At 46.1% G+C, this 16,055-nt stretch overlaps 1 protein-coding gene across 2 annotated transcripts in view; it reads right to left on the minus strand.

The window, feature by feature from the left end:
- The window catches only part of TBCEL (tubulin folding cofactor E like), a 59,698-nt gene that overhangs the window by 16,518 nt on the left and 27,125 nt on the right, over nucleotides 1-16,055 (minus strand). For both annotated transcript variants that reach the window (XM_084783807.1, XM_084783808.1), the window contains exons 4-7: nucleotides 15,687-15,868; nucleotides 14,173-14,429; nucleotides 10,187-10,313; nucleotides 8,500-8,616 (exon numbers count right to left, since the gene is read on the minus strand). In XM_084783807.1, coding sequence (XP_084639933.1) covers nucleotides 8,500-8,616; nucleotides 10,187-10,313; nucleotides 14,173-14,429; nucleotides 15,687-15,868 — 683 coding nt within the window. The remainder of the gene's footprint in view (nucleotides 1-8,499; nucleotides 8,617-10,186; nucleotides 10,314-14,172; nucleotides 14,430-15,686; nucleotides 15,869-16,055) is intronic.

Below are 16,055 nucleotides of genomic sequence, written 5' to 3' on the forward strand. Positions count from 1 at the left end.
ACATAGAGGTAAGACAGTGTGCAGGTTTGGACTTGAGAACACAGCAGCGGACAGAAATTAGAAGCCATCTATGGAGAGCTGGTGAAAATCTAACTTTAAAAGGGAAAGAACCCAGAGGGTCTAGGTAAAGGCTAAGGACAACAAAATTGTGGTGACTCCATAGCTCTCCCAAGAGCTCGGGGCAGGAGCGGGGAGTAAGGAGCAGGCAGAGGGGCAGATGTGTGGAGGAAGAGCAAGTGTGGGAGGGAACACATCCAAAGTTTGATTTCAGACACACTAAGCTCCAACATCTAGGCGAGATGTCAAGCAGACGAACTGGAAACACTCGCCTGTAATTGAGGGGCAGGCCAGGGTGGTGAATGTGGCAGTTGCCACAGCACAGGTGGCGTTTAGAGCCACAAGAGTGGATGAAGGTATGAAATAGATCAGAGCAGAAAAGGAGCATACAAGGAGGAAAGATCTGGGAAAACACAGCCAGCTCGGCCCTAAAGGAAGCCTCTCAGGCACTGCTGTTTGTCCTTGCGCCCCAGTTCTGGTTCAGTGCGCTTGGTTCATAGCAAATGTTCAGTAAATAAACTAAGACGTCCCCTGAACCCTGGCTAGGATCTAGAGTCAATTCCTAGAAGTTCTCCTGGTGAGGCAGAAGAATCCAGGTCCTGAAATATGGCCGGCCAGGAGAAGACATGTTCCCAGCCACCTGCAGCACACACTCGACTTACGGTGAAACAGCACACCACTGCTCCATGAGCCACGAGGAGACAAGGCACAGAGGAGAGCTCTGAAGAATAGGCCTATTGACCAGCAGAGCAAATACTGGGATGCTCAAAGGCCGAGAATTAGAGAACAGAGAATTTTCTTCCTTGGTTGTTTCACAAAGTAAATAACCATGCAGCCTACGTCGGGCGGCTCAGTTCCATACTAGCCAGTTATTTACCATAAGTGGCCATAGCAAGGAGGCTCCACCCAGCAGGACACATCAAGGAAGAGGGTGTCTGAGCAATCAGTCAAGGCTGTAGGCAATTACTGAACTCTTACACTTATTAGAAATACTCAGGACACTAAAGTATGGATGGCTCTTTCTGTACCCTTAGACGTTTTATTCTGGGGTAGGAAAACAGACTGTAAATTTCTGGACTGTCCTCGGGGAGTTCTGCTAGTTAAATGACCAGCCACAACCAAACAGATGTGGAGAAAACAACTGGCTCACCAGGTAACCCTGCTGCCCTAGGGGACCCTCCTCCCGCCATCACGGCCCTTCATGCATCAACCAGAGATGAGTTGCTTTCCTCGCTGTCTAAGCCAAGGAGAGCAACTTCATGTCTAAGCAACACAAGGCGGGAAACCAGAGAGGAGGGGCTCAGGGAACCAAACTAGGGGTGACCGTGTTGGAAGTCAGGGTACAGGAAATCGAGTTGGGCAGCTGATTCAAGAGTAACACCGCCACCAGCAGCAGGTCCAGTCAAAGGAAGAGAAATGCCTTCTCCAAAACAAACTGGTGGACTTTTTCAGGCAACTAAAGCCCTACTGATTCAGTACAGACCCTGGATTTCCTAAGGCGCCGCACTTCACTGCGCGCTAACTACACTAGGCTATGTGTTTGGTCAGTGTTTTAGGAAAAGGTGATGTATGTTATTGGGAGAGGAAAGGGTGAGGACAGTGCCAATGCTCTGCTCACGTATCACTATGGCTAGTTCAGTGACTGCGCACTGTACACACTATGCACTTTAGTGTACATTTACTACACACGCCCTCTTTTCATCCACCATTCCCTCTTGCTGTCAAGCATAAGTGCCACTGAAGTTACTTTAAAATTATATTATACTCACTTATGTTGTGGGTGTGGGTGCCGTGGCACACGTGAAGGCACAAAGGGAGCTTTCGGGAGTCGGTTTTCTCTTCTCACCATGTAGGCACGTGTCTTCAGGCTTGGTGGCATGCACCTGTGTCTGCTGTGCCATGCCACCAGCCCCCACAGCTCCTTTTTTTAAGTGCCTAATAGTTCTGGCATTATCACAAGGGCTCAAAGATATTTGATGACTAAATCCACCAAGGGATTTATATAAAAACTACTGGGGAACAGGCATTGTAGTGGATGGCCCAAGTCAGCTTGGCCTATCTATATCTGAATATGCTTCTGATTAGGGCCTTGAGGGGAGAAGGGATGACCCAAAACACATGAGAAGCAAGCAGCTGAAAGAAGCTCAAACAGTGAAGAGAACATAGTCTTTCTGTGTTCCTTGAAAAGTAGAACAGAGAAAATAGCACGAACCTGTCATTTTATGTCTTAAGTACTAGACTAAGATACAGATGCAGGCATGGCAGCTTGTGTGTGCTTATTCTCATCCTCTCGTCCTCTCTCTCTCTCTCTCTCTCTCTCTCTCTCTCTCTCCCTCGCTCCCTCTCTCCCTCCCTCCCTCCCCCCCTCTCTCTCCCTCCCTCCCTCCTTCTTTTTCTCTCTGTCTGTCTCAGTGTATCTATTTCACATCTGCAGGAGCCCATAGAGGTTACAAGAGGGCATCAGCTCCCTGGAACTGCAGTTATAGTTTGGAGCTACAATATGGGTGCTGGGAATCAAACTTGGGGCATCTGTAAGAGCAGGAAGCACTCTTAACTGCTGAGCCCCCTCTCTGGCTCCTTCAGAGGGGACAGGCAGCAAATATAGGCCTCAGAATTCACGGACATGACTACAAAGTCGGACGGCAATGATGGCATGCCTCCTGCTGAGGTCTGCCCAGCGTTCACTGTCAGAGGCACGTTGCTCATGCACAGATCCAGAAATTCTCGCTGGGCCTTACATTCCACTGATCCTGCCCGAGAGTAATTCTCTAATCTTCTTGTCTGTTCCGTGAGCCACACAGCATTCATTATTCTCTTACTAAATTCCTACCCGACTTAACTTGTCCAGAGTTGACTCTGTTGTTTGCACGAAGAAATTAGTAGCAGGGAGTGGATGAATTACAAGCAATAGACTCTCAGGTAATGAAGGGCAATCTGTGCTTGGTCTCTGCCCAGGAGAGGCCAGTGGGTATCATATTAGTGCTCATAGAAGACAGTCTTTAAATCCTCAGTGTGGAGAAGTGGAAGAACTAATTATCACCCCTGGTCACGTGGGTGGCTCGGGGTGACTGAGACAGTGCTGCCAAAGATGAAAAGCTCATGGCCACGAGGCACAGCACCTGCTAGCTTATGGGCTTAAGTGAAAGAGTATTACAGTGAAACCCCCATAAACTATGCCCAGGGAGGGTACTGAAATATAGGCACCATTCAAATACGATCTAGCCAGGCATGGCGATGCATGTCTATTGTTCTCGCATTACCAGGGCTCAGGAAGGGATGTCACAGCTAGGGGCACAGGGATGACAGTGGCTCAGGGGATAAGAGTGATCTCTGTTTCCCCAGAGAACCAGAGTTTGGTTCCCAGCACCCCTGTTGGGCAACTCACAAACCACTTGTTAACTCCAGCTCCAGAAGAGACTGAGGGTTCAAGAGACCAAGGAAGGAAGGAAGGAAGGGAGGGAGGGAGGGAGGGAGGAAGGAAGGGTGTGTTTAGCTTTTCCTGCCTCTGTTGGCATAGGCACTTGTCAAGATGTCTGACCTCCACCCATCAGCAGCTGAGAGCAGTTACAATTGCGTGTCTGGTTCGCTGACCAGAAAGTGGATTTATTCATGGTATATGGTAAACGATGCTGAGATGGCAAATATTTATTTTTGATAATGTGCAAGAATTCAAAACATTGAGGACACAAAAATACAAGTGATCATGTCACCCATATGGCTCCTCTACTCATCTTCTATTTATACAACCTTAGAAGGACCTAGAGGTCACTTCCCACTCTGAGGCGTTGACAGAATAAGAGGAGTACCACATCTGAAAAGACTTCACAGGCAGGGATGCAGGCTGAGGGCTGAGACTGCTCTGCCTGCCTCCACTTGGAGGCCAGAAGCAGCCGAGTAGCAGCATTTAAGTGCTGGTGGATGGGAAAGTCAGCATAATTAGATAAAGAGACAAACGGGAAGAAATGGTCCTTAACTAGTCTGCATCGGGCCGGAGAGAGAGCCCCGTCAGTACAGTGCTTACAACATAAGTGTGAGGACCTGAGTTCAGATCCACAATACCACTGCAAAAGCCAGGGATGCCACACAAGGGCACCCTCTGAGACAAGAGGGCTCCTGGAACTTTCTGGCAAGCTGTTCTAACTCAGTCATTGAGCCTCAGATTCAATGAGAGACCCTGTCTCAAAAAATAATGTGAAGAGCAACTGAGGAAGGCAGCAAATGTCAATTTCTGGTGTCTATATTACTAGGCGCGTGCGCGCGCCCACACACACACACACACTGAATGCATTAAATAGTCCACGTGAATCCTTTGTGGCAGTGAACGCATTGTGGAGTCTCTAGGATCATTTTAAGGAGCCCATGAATCCTGTCCAACTGCAGCATTAAACTGAAAGCCACAGCGCTTCCCCAAAGAGGACCATAGACAGTGCCATCACGGAAGACCTGGTGATGCGGTCTCCACTGACCTTTTCACTTGGGTCAAAAATAATGCCAGTTCTTCCTGAGTCAGAGTAGGTCTGCAGTCCCAAAGGCTGACAAGTGGAATGCATGGCAGTGTAAGATTCCATCCCATAAACAGCCTCCAAAACGGCCTTTAGACATAAGCTTTACAAGGTTTCAAAGCTTAGCCCACAGAACGCCACCCGCCTGCAAACTGCACCTCGCAGCTCCCCGTGCCATTTCTACACATCGCCAGGCCAAATGTATCGCCCAAAAAACTTTGTTGAAATGTCAGCCAAGGTAGGTGGTTAGGTGCCAAGGGAAACCAAGGAGTCATGTTTAGGTGTGGATGGCATCCAGAGGTTCTCTTTAGCACTTCCCTGTACCACCAGGTCTAGAGGGAGAAATTCCAAGAAGGAAAGCACAGATATGTAAAACCAGTAAGGGTGAAGACTCCAACACAAACAGCTGGCTCCGACTGTACTGCCTGAAGTCAAAAACAGCTGTAAGCAAGGAGAAAGGGGGTGGCGGGGACAATGGAAGAGAACAGTGAATACCAGGAATCACCAAGGAATACCTAGGATCGGTGTATAAAATAACATTATTAACCCACATTCACCTTTTGCTCACTGTTACGTCTGTGTACATGTCTGCAAAATTTCTTTTCTGTTACTTCCTTATCGTCCATCCTTCTGTAAAAGGTATACTCGCGTGGTCAGCTTCAGCACCAAGGCAGCAGGCATCATGAGATAAAACTGAGTAACATGGCTGCCACCCAGAGGCCCGAGACTTACAACTGAACGCAGCAGCTCATAAGCCCCAGACTACCCAGACACTCGTTCCCATTTGTACAAAGATAACATTAGGACGCGCGACAAGAGCTGCCTTCCTTACAACCAGGAAAAGGAACACCCAGATGCTGGGACGTGTAAGACGTAAGCTCTGCTACTTGTCCTGTGTGGTTTCTATCTGGGGAAAGCATGAAGCTCAGGATGCTGGGGATGCAGCTGTGGGGTACTGGGGGGGGGATGGAGCGTTCACCTAGCAAACCCGGGTTCCACCCCCAGCACTGTCTGCCATGAAAGCAAACCAACAAAAGCTGATGTTTCAGTAGTTCTCAAAAGCAGTTCAAGAAAGTGCCTAGAAAGATCCATGGTGGCTAAAACAAGAACGGTGGTCACATCTGCAGTCCCCATACTTAGGAGGCCGAGACAAGGGGGCTTAAGTTCAAGGCCAGCCTGGGGTCAGAGTGTGAGCCAATGAAAGCTGATTGGAATGGGAACCTACACAGTAGGAGCTTAGCAGAGCTTTTTAAATGAGAGAAATCAACAGGCAACGACACAGCTGCAGGGGTCAGGAGGCACTCCTGGCACCATGTGTCCACAGACAGCAGGCCAGCGGTGACACGTCACACAGGAGCTGAAGACATGGCTGTCCACGCCTTTCTCTAACAAGTCCTCCCAATACCTTATAATAAATTTCTCTGCTAATTAAAGCCAAGCAAGATTTATTTCTATGGTTTTCATTCTACAACACTATTGCAGGGGAATAAATGCATTGCAAGATAATTATACTACTGGGGGCTGAAAACAATATTATCTATCTTTTTATCTATCTGTACCTACATGGCTATATCTACAGGTATTAGCAAGTTAGCCAAATGAAAATAGATACCCGGGCCATGGCCATTTAATTTTAAGATCTATTTATTTTGTGGGGATTAGCATGAGTATGTGTGTTTCTGTGTGTGTATGCATGTGTGTATGCATATGTGTTTGGGTATGCTAGTGTGAGTGTGTGTGTGTGTGTGTGTGTGTGTGTGTGTGTACATGTTCAGCCAGCACACCTGGGTGCACAAACCAGTGCTCAGGCCCACAATGGGTGTGTGTAGGTCACAAAACAACCTGCAGGACTGGGCTGTGTCCTTCCACCTTGTGGGACAGACATCCATCAGGTTGGAGGCGAGCGCCATTACCCTTTACCTGATAAGCCCTCTTGTCAGCAATGGACCTAGGTTTTGTTTTATTTTTTCATTTACTTTAAACCTCATATATATATTGTGTGCATTAAAAGGCATGATAAATCCCCCCACACCTTAATTTTTCTAATATTTTTAAATATTTGCGAGTTTTAAAATATTTCTAATATGAATAAAGTATCTTTATGCAAACTTACAGCTTTACAGAATGTCCATGATTTTAAGTCACAAATATTAGTCTATAAATAGTAATTCCTTAGAGGAGGAAACACATCCGTGCAGCAAGAATGAACCAGAAGCCTGAGCCCTTGCAGACTTCAGACTCAGCAAGCTGCCTCACGCCCTCCCTAATGGCTGCCGGCTTGACTGAACCCTGATTCCAGGAAGGGCTCCTGATATTCCTGAAGAGTTCTTGTTGCTGTTTTTGCCATCTGGGAGTTTTTGTTTGCTTGCTTTAAGACATTTAGCCCTTGCTAACCTCAACGTACTATGTAGCTAAGGGTAGCCTTGAACTCCCAACTCTCCAGCTGGACTCTTTAATGCTAGGATTACAGATGTAAGACACCAAACTGAGTCTCTTCCCTACACAGACACACTGCCACTGAACTCCAGGTGCCACTACCTCCCCCACTGCCTGGGGTCTGGAATTACAGGTAGTGGTGCCTTCCCAGCTATTTCTTTTTTCTTTTCTTTGTAATATTTTAAGGACAATTTCTATCTTCTTTCCTTTCTTGCACGTGTGGGTGCATATGTGTATGTATGTATGTGGGTTCACATGAACCTCAGGGGGTCAGTTGTCAGGAGAGAGTCTCACTGGAGTTTTTCCGCTGTGTGTATCAAGCTCACTAGTCCAAAAGCTTCTGATTACCTGCCTTTCCTCACACTCCCCACAGAGGCTGAGATGTCAGCACTGTGTATCCAGCTTTCACACATGCCCGTGTGTGCTTTTTTTTTTCCAGCAGGTACTTTACCATCTTCTTTCTTTCAGATTTATTTGATATGTATAAATGTTTTGCTTGCATGTATGTCTGTGTGCCACATGTCTTCTTGGTGCTCTAGGAAGCCAGAATAGGGGGTTGGATTCCTGGACCTGGAATTATGTGTCATATGGTCATGTGGGTGCTGGAAAACAAACCTGGGTCCTCTGCGAGAACAAGTGGTGCTCTTAACCATCAAGCCATCTCTCCAGCCCCCCGCACCCCCCCTCCCCCAGCCTTTTCTTAAATAAAAGAGGCATGTAACTTTTGGGGCAAGCAATTCTATTTGTCTATACAAGGAAACCTGTTTTTAGGCATGCCTTTAATTGAGTACGTGGACATATGCACCCACCACCTTCCTTCTCCCTGAGGAGTAAAGGCAGTTCTTCATGGTAGCCAGCCCTTCCTCCTGCAATCCCGACAGCCCTCACTCAGCCCAGCACCGCTCTTGCCATGCAGCCCCCTGACTCTACTTTCCAGTCCCTCCCTCTCTTGCCAAGCCTACTGCTCCAAAACCAAACACAACAGAGAAGAAGGAACTAGTCTGAGGGCAGAGGAAAACGTGCTTTGAGAAGAGGAAGTGGCAATGCAAAGCAAAGTGTGGGGAAAACAGGTGTTAGCCAGGGACCAGTCCACTGTCCACAGAAGAGCACAGGAAATGTACACAGCGGTGGTTCTCAACCCTTAGGATGCTTTAATACAGGCCCTCATGTTGTGGTGACCCCAACCATAAAATTATTTTCATTGCTACTTCATAACTATAATCTTGCTACTGTTATGAATTATAGTGTAATTATCTGATATGCAGGAGATCTGACATGCGACCCCTGTGAAAGGGTCATTTGACCCCAAGCAGGTCACGATCCACAGGTTGAGAACCATGATGCTCTGGAAAAGAAGACAAAATGTCTGTTTTTGTGGTTTCCTCTTCTCTTTAAACCTACTCCCAAAGTCCTCTAGGATGTAAGGATCGGACCTTGTCCTGAGGCGATAGCTCATCAACGGCCGGTGCTCTACCATACTGCTGCACTCACGGTAGCATTTTACCTGAATGGCACATCTTCCTGTGGAACATCCACGTAGTACCGGATGAAAAACCTCTCAGAATCTTCTCGCTCACCATCGGTAACAACACTGCCATTGAGTTTGGAAACAGAGGGCAACCTATAAGGCAGAACCAAAATAAAGACATTTTAAGGGCTGGAAATCAAATAACTGGCCGACATTTTTGAAAGGACACAGTTGGCGGGGCTTTGCTCCTGTGTGAAGTCTGATGTGCAGTGAAGTCATCAAAAGAGGAGACGAAGAGTGTTGCATTTTCAGATGTGACACTGACCTTCATTTTAAACCTACCTCTGACACCGGCCTTCTGTCTTAAGCCTAACCTTTCAGGCACAATGCTAGGCCACATGGTCCAACATAGGTAGATGGAATGCAAGCCGAGTTATAGGTCTAAAGTACCTAAAGACCCACTTTAAAATTTGCTTTTTTAAAAATGTCTATGTCTCCATATGCACTCACATATGCTGGTGCTTGCAAAGGACCAAGGAGGGTAGCAGATTCCCTAACGCTGGCATCACAGGTGGTTAGACACCACATCACAAGGGTTCTGGGAACCAAACTCTGGTCCTTGGAAGAGCAGCAGGTGCTCTTAACTACTGAATTGTCTCTCCAGCCCCATTTAAAAAATCAAACGAAGGTAAAATTTTAACAATATGTTTTAGAAAATTCAATATAACCAGAATATAAGCATTTCCTCCACATGTGATCGATATTGTAAAAAGTCAGTCAGGAGCTCTTTCACAGTCTCTTGCTCATATAAATCTGCAGAAACCTGGTGTCATCATATTTCAAGTTAGCCGAGACTTCAGGGGTGCACAGCCACCCAGGCGGGGACTTCCACGAAAGCCGCACAAGCTGCAAGTGTAGCTCTTATAATATGAATAGACAGCTCACCTGTCATCTTATACTTCATAAGAATCGTGTGAGGAACAGAAAGGCCAGAGCCTACCTATCCTGAGACTCGGGCTTCCCCTAAGGGACCATTGCGCCCTCTGACTGTGGTAAGAAATACCCGCATGGCAGTGTGGCGCTGGGCATTAGCTGGGCAGAACTCAATGCTGTGCTTAACAAGGCTCTCTTCTGCAGAAACGTCACAGCCTACTGCCCGTCCCTCAAGAGCTCAGGGTGATGACAAGAGCAAAGCAAAGCCCTGGGGCCATTTTCATTTTAGCCAACATCTTTTCTTCTGCTAAAGGTTCATGCTAGCAAACACACTGGTGGGAAACTGCAGTGTTCACAGGCAGCATCAGAGACAGGGAAGGCAGGAAGACATTAAGAGCCGGCATTCTTAAGTCAATGGATAGTTATGAAGAAAACAGATGCTGCTGAGATGACTCCATTTCCAGGTACGTCTGCACTTTACATGACCACTACACTAGAGGACACAAGGATGTCTGCATCAGACAATTCTCCATCAATAGGCTTTCATCTCATCACCCAAAATGAGCTTTTAAATGTTCTAAGTGTTAAAGAAACAAATAAGCAAATGCATTTATAGGAGAATCCCCCCCAGTGGTCTTGGCAGGACAGCAACCCTTCTTATCCAGGCCTGAGCTCTACCAGCACAAGTACAGCCTGCTCAGGAGATGGGACACTCCATGGCACCCCCAAAGAACACACTGTCCCTTCCATGCCCCTTCAGAGGGACATGGAAGAGGGCGGGGCAACACACCTGGCTACCACCAATTTCCTGCGCTCCTCAGTGGTGTATGGCTGCAGAAGAGGAATTCCTAGCAATCTTACTTCTTCAAGCTTGGGGAAAGAGTTTAGTTTGTCAATGTCTTCCCAGGACTGCAAACCTAATTGGAAAAAAAAAAAGATATTATTAAATAAACTCATCAAAGTACAAAAGTTAGAAGATAAACATGGCCAAGCAGTTACCAGCAATTCCTGAAATGCTGAGGTGGAGACAGCCAGCCAAACGCTGGTCCCTTTCCAGGGACAGAGGGTTAAAGTCCAAAGTAACTGCCCTGGAAAACAGGCCCAGTGCCACATGCCCAGGTTCACATCTGCTCAGACGCTAAAGCGGGAGGGTCTGGAGTTCAAGGCCAGCTCGGGCAGGACAGGGAGACTCTCTCTCAACAATAAACAAGACCAACCAACAAACCCACTTCCCAAGACCTCTCCCACCGTGTGAGCTCAGTGATGAAGGCCGGAGAGGGAGAGCCTGGTTCCCCGACACCCTCCCATCTCCCACTCATCAACGGCTTCTACTTGGGTTATCGCGGCTTCAGCAAACAGGGTACATGCTGCGACTTTTCTCAAATGTGACCTGACAATTTCTTTTTAAGGGCAGCCTCGTGGACTATGAACCTTAGAGGTGATAGGGGGAGGATACCCAACTTTCCCCTAACATGTTCTAAAAATGGGACAAGAGCAGAAACTATTAGTTTATTAGTTTTATGCTACCCTCAGGCTGGTGGCAAGGAAATGGGTCCAACACAGCCTGACCCACGAGCACAATAACCCTAAACCCTCGAGCAAGGAAAGCACTAGTCAGGCTATGGCATTTAGTTCCAAAATGCATCTCTCCCTGCCTGTGGGCAATTGTATCATCCAAGCTGATGCACGCCATCCAAGTCAGATGGGCTTTCACAAGGCAACATCCTATGAAACTGAGTGGCCCAGTTCTATGACATGGGAAATCCATTTCAGAGAACATAACTGTTTCGAATTTTCAGTGACCTTCAGCAAGGGCAAAGTTGGAACCTATGAGGACCCTAGCACACAGCTATCCCAACTCGCAACTGTCCTCTCCCTTACTAGTTGGGAGATTTCTTTTTAGATACAAGAGAAGGATGTCAAGGGGTATCAAGTTGTAAAATAAAAACCTTCTGTATGTAAAATATCTGCTTTTAAAGTGCATTTCCAGGGGCCAGTTAGATGGTTAAGCAAACGGAGGTACTTGACACCAAGGTTGACAGCCTGAGTTCAATTCCCAAGACCTACAAGGTGAAAGGAGAAAGCTGACTTCTGCAAGTTGTCCTCTACAAAACAAATAAGTAGATGTAATTTCCAAAAAAAACCCCACCTCATTTCCCACCCACAATCATAGCATCTATGGTGAATTAAACTGCGGTTCTCTTTCTGTTCTCAGTCAGAGTTATTGTTAAGTATGTAGTTGTTCTAGAAACAGGAAGAATACTAGGTCAAAAGAATGAGAGTAAAAGTCAGATTGGGAGATACATACATACATACATACATACATACATACATACATACATACATACATACACATACATACATACATATATATATATATATTTTTTTTTTTTTTTGCAAAAGACACATTTAATAAAGGCCCACTGATGGCACAGACAAGAACTGTTAAAGCAATAAGCTGAATCTGGCGTAACAGGGTTGTTACCCCAACTACTCAAGGGGGTGAAGCAGGAGGGTCCTGGGTTCAAGTCTAGCTTGGGTAGCTTAGTGAGACCTTGTCTCAAAATAAAAAGAAAAAAGACAGCTAACGATATAGTTCACTGATAGATTAGCACAAACAAAGGCCCAGGCTCAGTCTGCAGCACTGAAAACAGTTTAACTACAGCCCATCTACAACCCAACAACCCAACTAACAGCCTGACCATCAACTCAGATCTCAACAGCAACTTAACTAACAACCCAACTACAACCAAACTACTAGCAAAAACCCAACTTATAAACAACTAATGATTCAACCTGTTGTGTAGCTATTTCCTCTAGACTAAAATCTTGCATCTTAGAGGAAAATGCTTAAGACAGGATGTTCACAGGGAGATAAAACATTCTAAAGGAAAGTGAATTATAAGGAAGCTCCTTAAGACAGGCAGTAAATAACTCAAGATAGCCTTAGGCAGTTCCTGAAATCCACCAGATTCACTATGGTCTCTATCTCCCCAAGACTGCTGAGAGTCAATCTCAGACAAGCCTAAATGCCTGAAAAAAGGGCAGAGACCAGCTGAGCTGCACGGAAGAGGCTCAGACCCACTGAGGCACCTGGCCAAGGACACTCTCTAAATTGCTAAGCTGCCTGTAGGTGGTGGGTGTGCTCCAGGTTTTCAGTTTTTGTGAACTGTCACTTATATTGGGTGGACTTTGGTGAAGCAACTGTCATTGAGTCATTTCAGTCCTGGAAGTAATCCCTTACCCATATTTCAGTAAGTAACCCCAATAAACCCACTGGTTCATCAAGATGGACTCTGGTGGTATCTGTACTTTAGTCTTTTGTCAGTCCCTTTTCTTGGGTGTTCGCTCTCATCTTCCCAAAGATAGCATCTCACAACACAACACAACACAACACAACACATGACCCAACTATATACTACCCAACTAACAACCTCACTGTAACTAAAAGTGCAAAACTCTCCCAGCAGACACCTCTCCACAGACAACAGCAGATGGCAAGAAAGCACACAAACTCTTTCCCATTTGGCAGTCAGGGAACGTCAAACAACAAGCTCACCCTAAGACACTTATTAGAAGTCAAAGCACACATCACTGGCAGGCCCTGAAGCTGACAAGCATGTGGAGAAACACATCTCTCACTCACAGCTCGTGGAAAGGGAAAACAGTGTGATGACTTGAAGAGTTTGGGGTTTCTTCAAAAAACTAAGTACAATCTTATGGTATAGTTCAACCATCTTACCCTTATTATTTACCTAAAAAAAATGGAAGCCTGTTTCTGCTTGGACAGCCGCACTGATAGCTATAACTTTATTCACAGATGTTCAAACTTGAAAGGAAGCAAAAACCCTTTAGATGGATAAACTACTGTACACCTAGAGAATGGAATGTTATTCTGGCAGGGCTGAAAAGAAGGGAACTATGAAGCCACGACAAGGCATGAGGGACTTAAATGTGGATTACTAAGTGAAAGAAACTGACTCAAAGAAGCTCCACTTGGTGTGATTACAAATAAACGACCCTGTGGCAAAGGCAGAAGTGCAGAGCCGATGGACAGCTCAGAGGCTGCCAGTGCGAGAGGGATAAGCAGGTAGACCCGGGCACTGGGCGAGCGCTGAGCTCATGTGGGCACACCACATGGAGGAGCTGTTCTGTTCCTTTCTTAAGGCCCATGGGTACACCCTAAGGGAAACTATAGCTCTCAGATACATGAAATGTCAGAACCAGTTAGCTGACGGACATGTTAAAAACATACCAGTTGGGAGTGGGAGGTAGATAGTGGAGGCAGATCGTACATACGTGGGAACCATCTGTACTTTCTACTTAACTTTGCAGTGAATCTAAAGCTGGTTTTAAATAAAAAGTGCTAACACATATTCATTTTTGTAATGCACAGGATCCAACAGCAATAAGGTGGTAATCAAAAATGTATAGATGACCACATAAAAAGGCTGCCAGACTAGGATTCCTAACTTTGCTTCTAAGTTAAAATGATTGGGTTTATATGCTTTTTCCCTCTGTCTTTTAATAACTACCTCATCAATTTCATTCTACTCCTTTTATAATATGACCCTTTATAACATATAAAATAGAAATTATGACTATAATTCTATGCTCCTTAGTACTTACTAGTCTGTGTACTTATGAAGAACGTGATGTCTTAAGTGCACTGGAGCACCAGTCCCTGCTGGAAACCTAACCATTTTTTTTTTTTACCCTATCTCATGCAAGAGCTTGGCAAGTGTGACACAGAACGAGGGCAAGCCTGTGCCTCACCTGACTTGTGGAGGCTGATAGATCGCAGGTTAGGGAACAACCTAGCCAGGGAGTCGGCAGGCTCCTCGATGGCGTTCAAGTGATTGTTGGCCAGGACCAGGGTATCCAGTGAAGGAAACATTACACCCAGCTTTCGGATTTCAGTCCAGTCTTGGAGGTTATTGTCTGTTATGTGTAGGAGCTTAAGGGAATGACAGCAAACAGAAGGACAAGACACTGTTTCATAGTCATTAAGGCACAGGAAGAGCTCCTCCAAACTGCAGAGAGAAAAGGAGACGGCAGTTGAGTTTTATCTTTGCACACACTACCACGCCAGTCACTAGCTAAACGATGCAAGTGCCAGTAACCAGGGAGCCTGGGGCAGGAACATCAACTTGAGGCTAGCCTGGGCTACACAGTGAGTTAAAAACTAAAAATAAATAACTACCCATGATATGTGAGACTCTGGCATGTATTACAGACAAAATATAAAAGAACTCTCCTGAAGCTGAAAACAGCGTAGCACTGGGCAGGTAAATCCAGTGTGACGGAACGGAGACTGGTTAAAGCTGCTGCTTGATTAAACATGTGCCAATAGGCAAAGGTTTATGTCTGCAGAAATAATAACTGCCAAATCCCTAATCCATGTCAGGCCTTGTGCCAGGAACACTGTTAGCAAGTGACGTCTGAGTTTAAAAGTCAGTTCCTAGTGATACATAGGCAGTCTAGTACCCAAGAGATGGGGCAAGGAGAATGACGAGTTCAAGGCCAGCCTCAGCTACAGAGTGAACTTGAGACCGGTCTGAGCTTCATGAGATCCTGTCTCAAACAAACAAACAATTTGATGCCAAGATGAAGGCTGTACACAGTGAAGAAAGTTCATTAGATTAACAGTGAGGCACTCAGGTACGGGAAGTGGTGTGAGGGGAGATTTGCGGGGGGGGGGGGGGGGGGGGGGGCGGAGTCTTGTATCATTTCTATATTTGGACAAGCAAAGAAACTACAGCTTCATTTCTTACTGTCAGAAGTTTCCTCTGCATGATATATGCATAGACAGACACAAACCGAACAGAACAAAACATTTCTACACTGACAACCCAAAGTATAATTTCTTTCTTAAATTATTGAAAAGAATGCCAGTTCCACTTTGCATCAGCCCATAGAGGCACTTAAGTATCTCAATGTCACCATGTTTTAGAGATACTAGCTTTTTTTTTTTAGAGGAAACAGCTAAAGCACAATTCTTACGTAGGGTAATCAGAAGGCTAAAATGGAGAAAGGTGGAGATGCTCTGGATGGCAAGCGCTTCTGGGGTATTTTCTAAGCAAGGAAGCCATTTCACGTCTCCGAACTGTGCCCCTGGAAAGGTGAGTGGGTCACCCCACACCCTCGCTCCAGCGACTTCATTTTTCTGACCTTTCTCTATTCAACCTACAGTGCTAGAGTTTCTGAGATATCAGCAGAAATTACATGTAGAGGCACAGATGGCGACATGCCCCCCACCCGGCCACCCCCACCCGGCCCGCTGGGCTTACTCTGGTAACTCCTGCAGTAGCGTGTGCACTGTTTCCCATGATGCTTTGCTGTTGTTGAGGACAAGTTTCCGAACCCCAGAGAAGGACCCAGCGCATGTTCTCTCTAAAACCGACAGGCTCAGAGGATTAGAACTCAGGTTTAGAAACTCCAGCTGAGGAACATTTGAAACAATCTTACTGACCTGCAGAGAAAAGAGAGTGGCGTGAATCAAGTAGCAATTGACGCTCTGAAAGGGCAATCACGTTCACAAGGGCCTGAGTGAGTGGGTCCAGGTGAAGGGCCTTTTACCTCAGGGACTCCCACTTAGCATAGGCCCACAGAGAGCAACAGAAGCGACTTTGACAAATTGAGGCAAATTAAAGTCTGTT

The sequence above is a fragment of the Acomys minous genome (assembly GCF_964271855.1).
Source record: "Acomys minous genome assembly, chromosome: 5".
Classification (NCBI taxonomy): Eukaryota; Metazoa; Chordata; class Mammalia; order Rodentia; family Muridae; genus Acomys; species Acomys minous.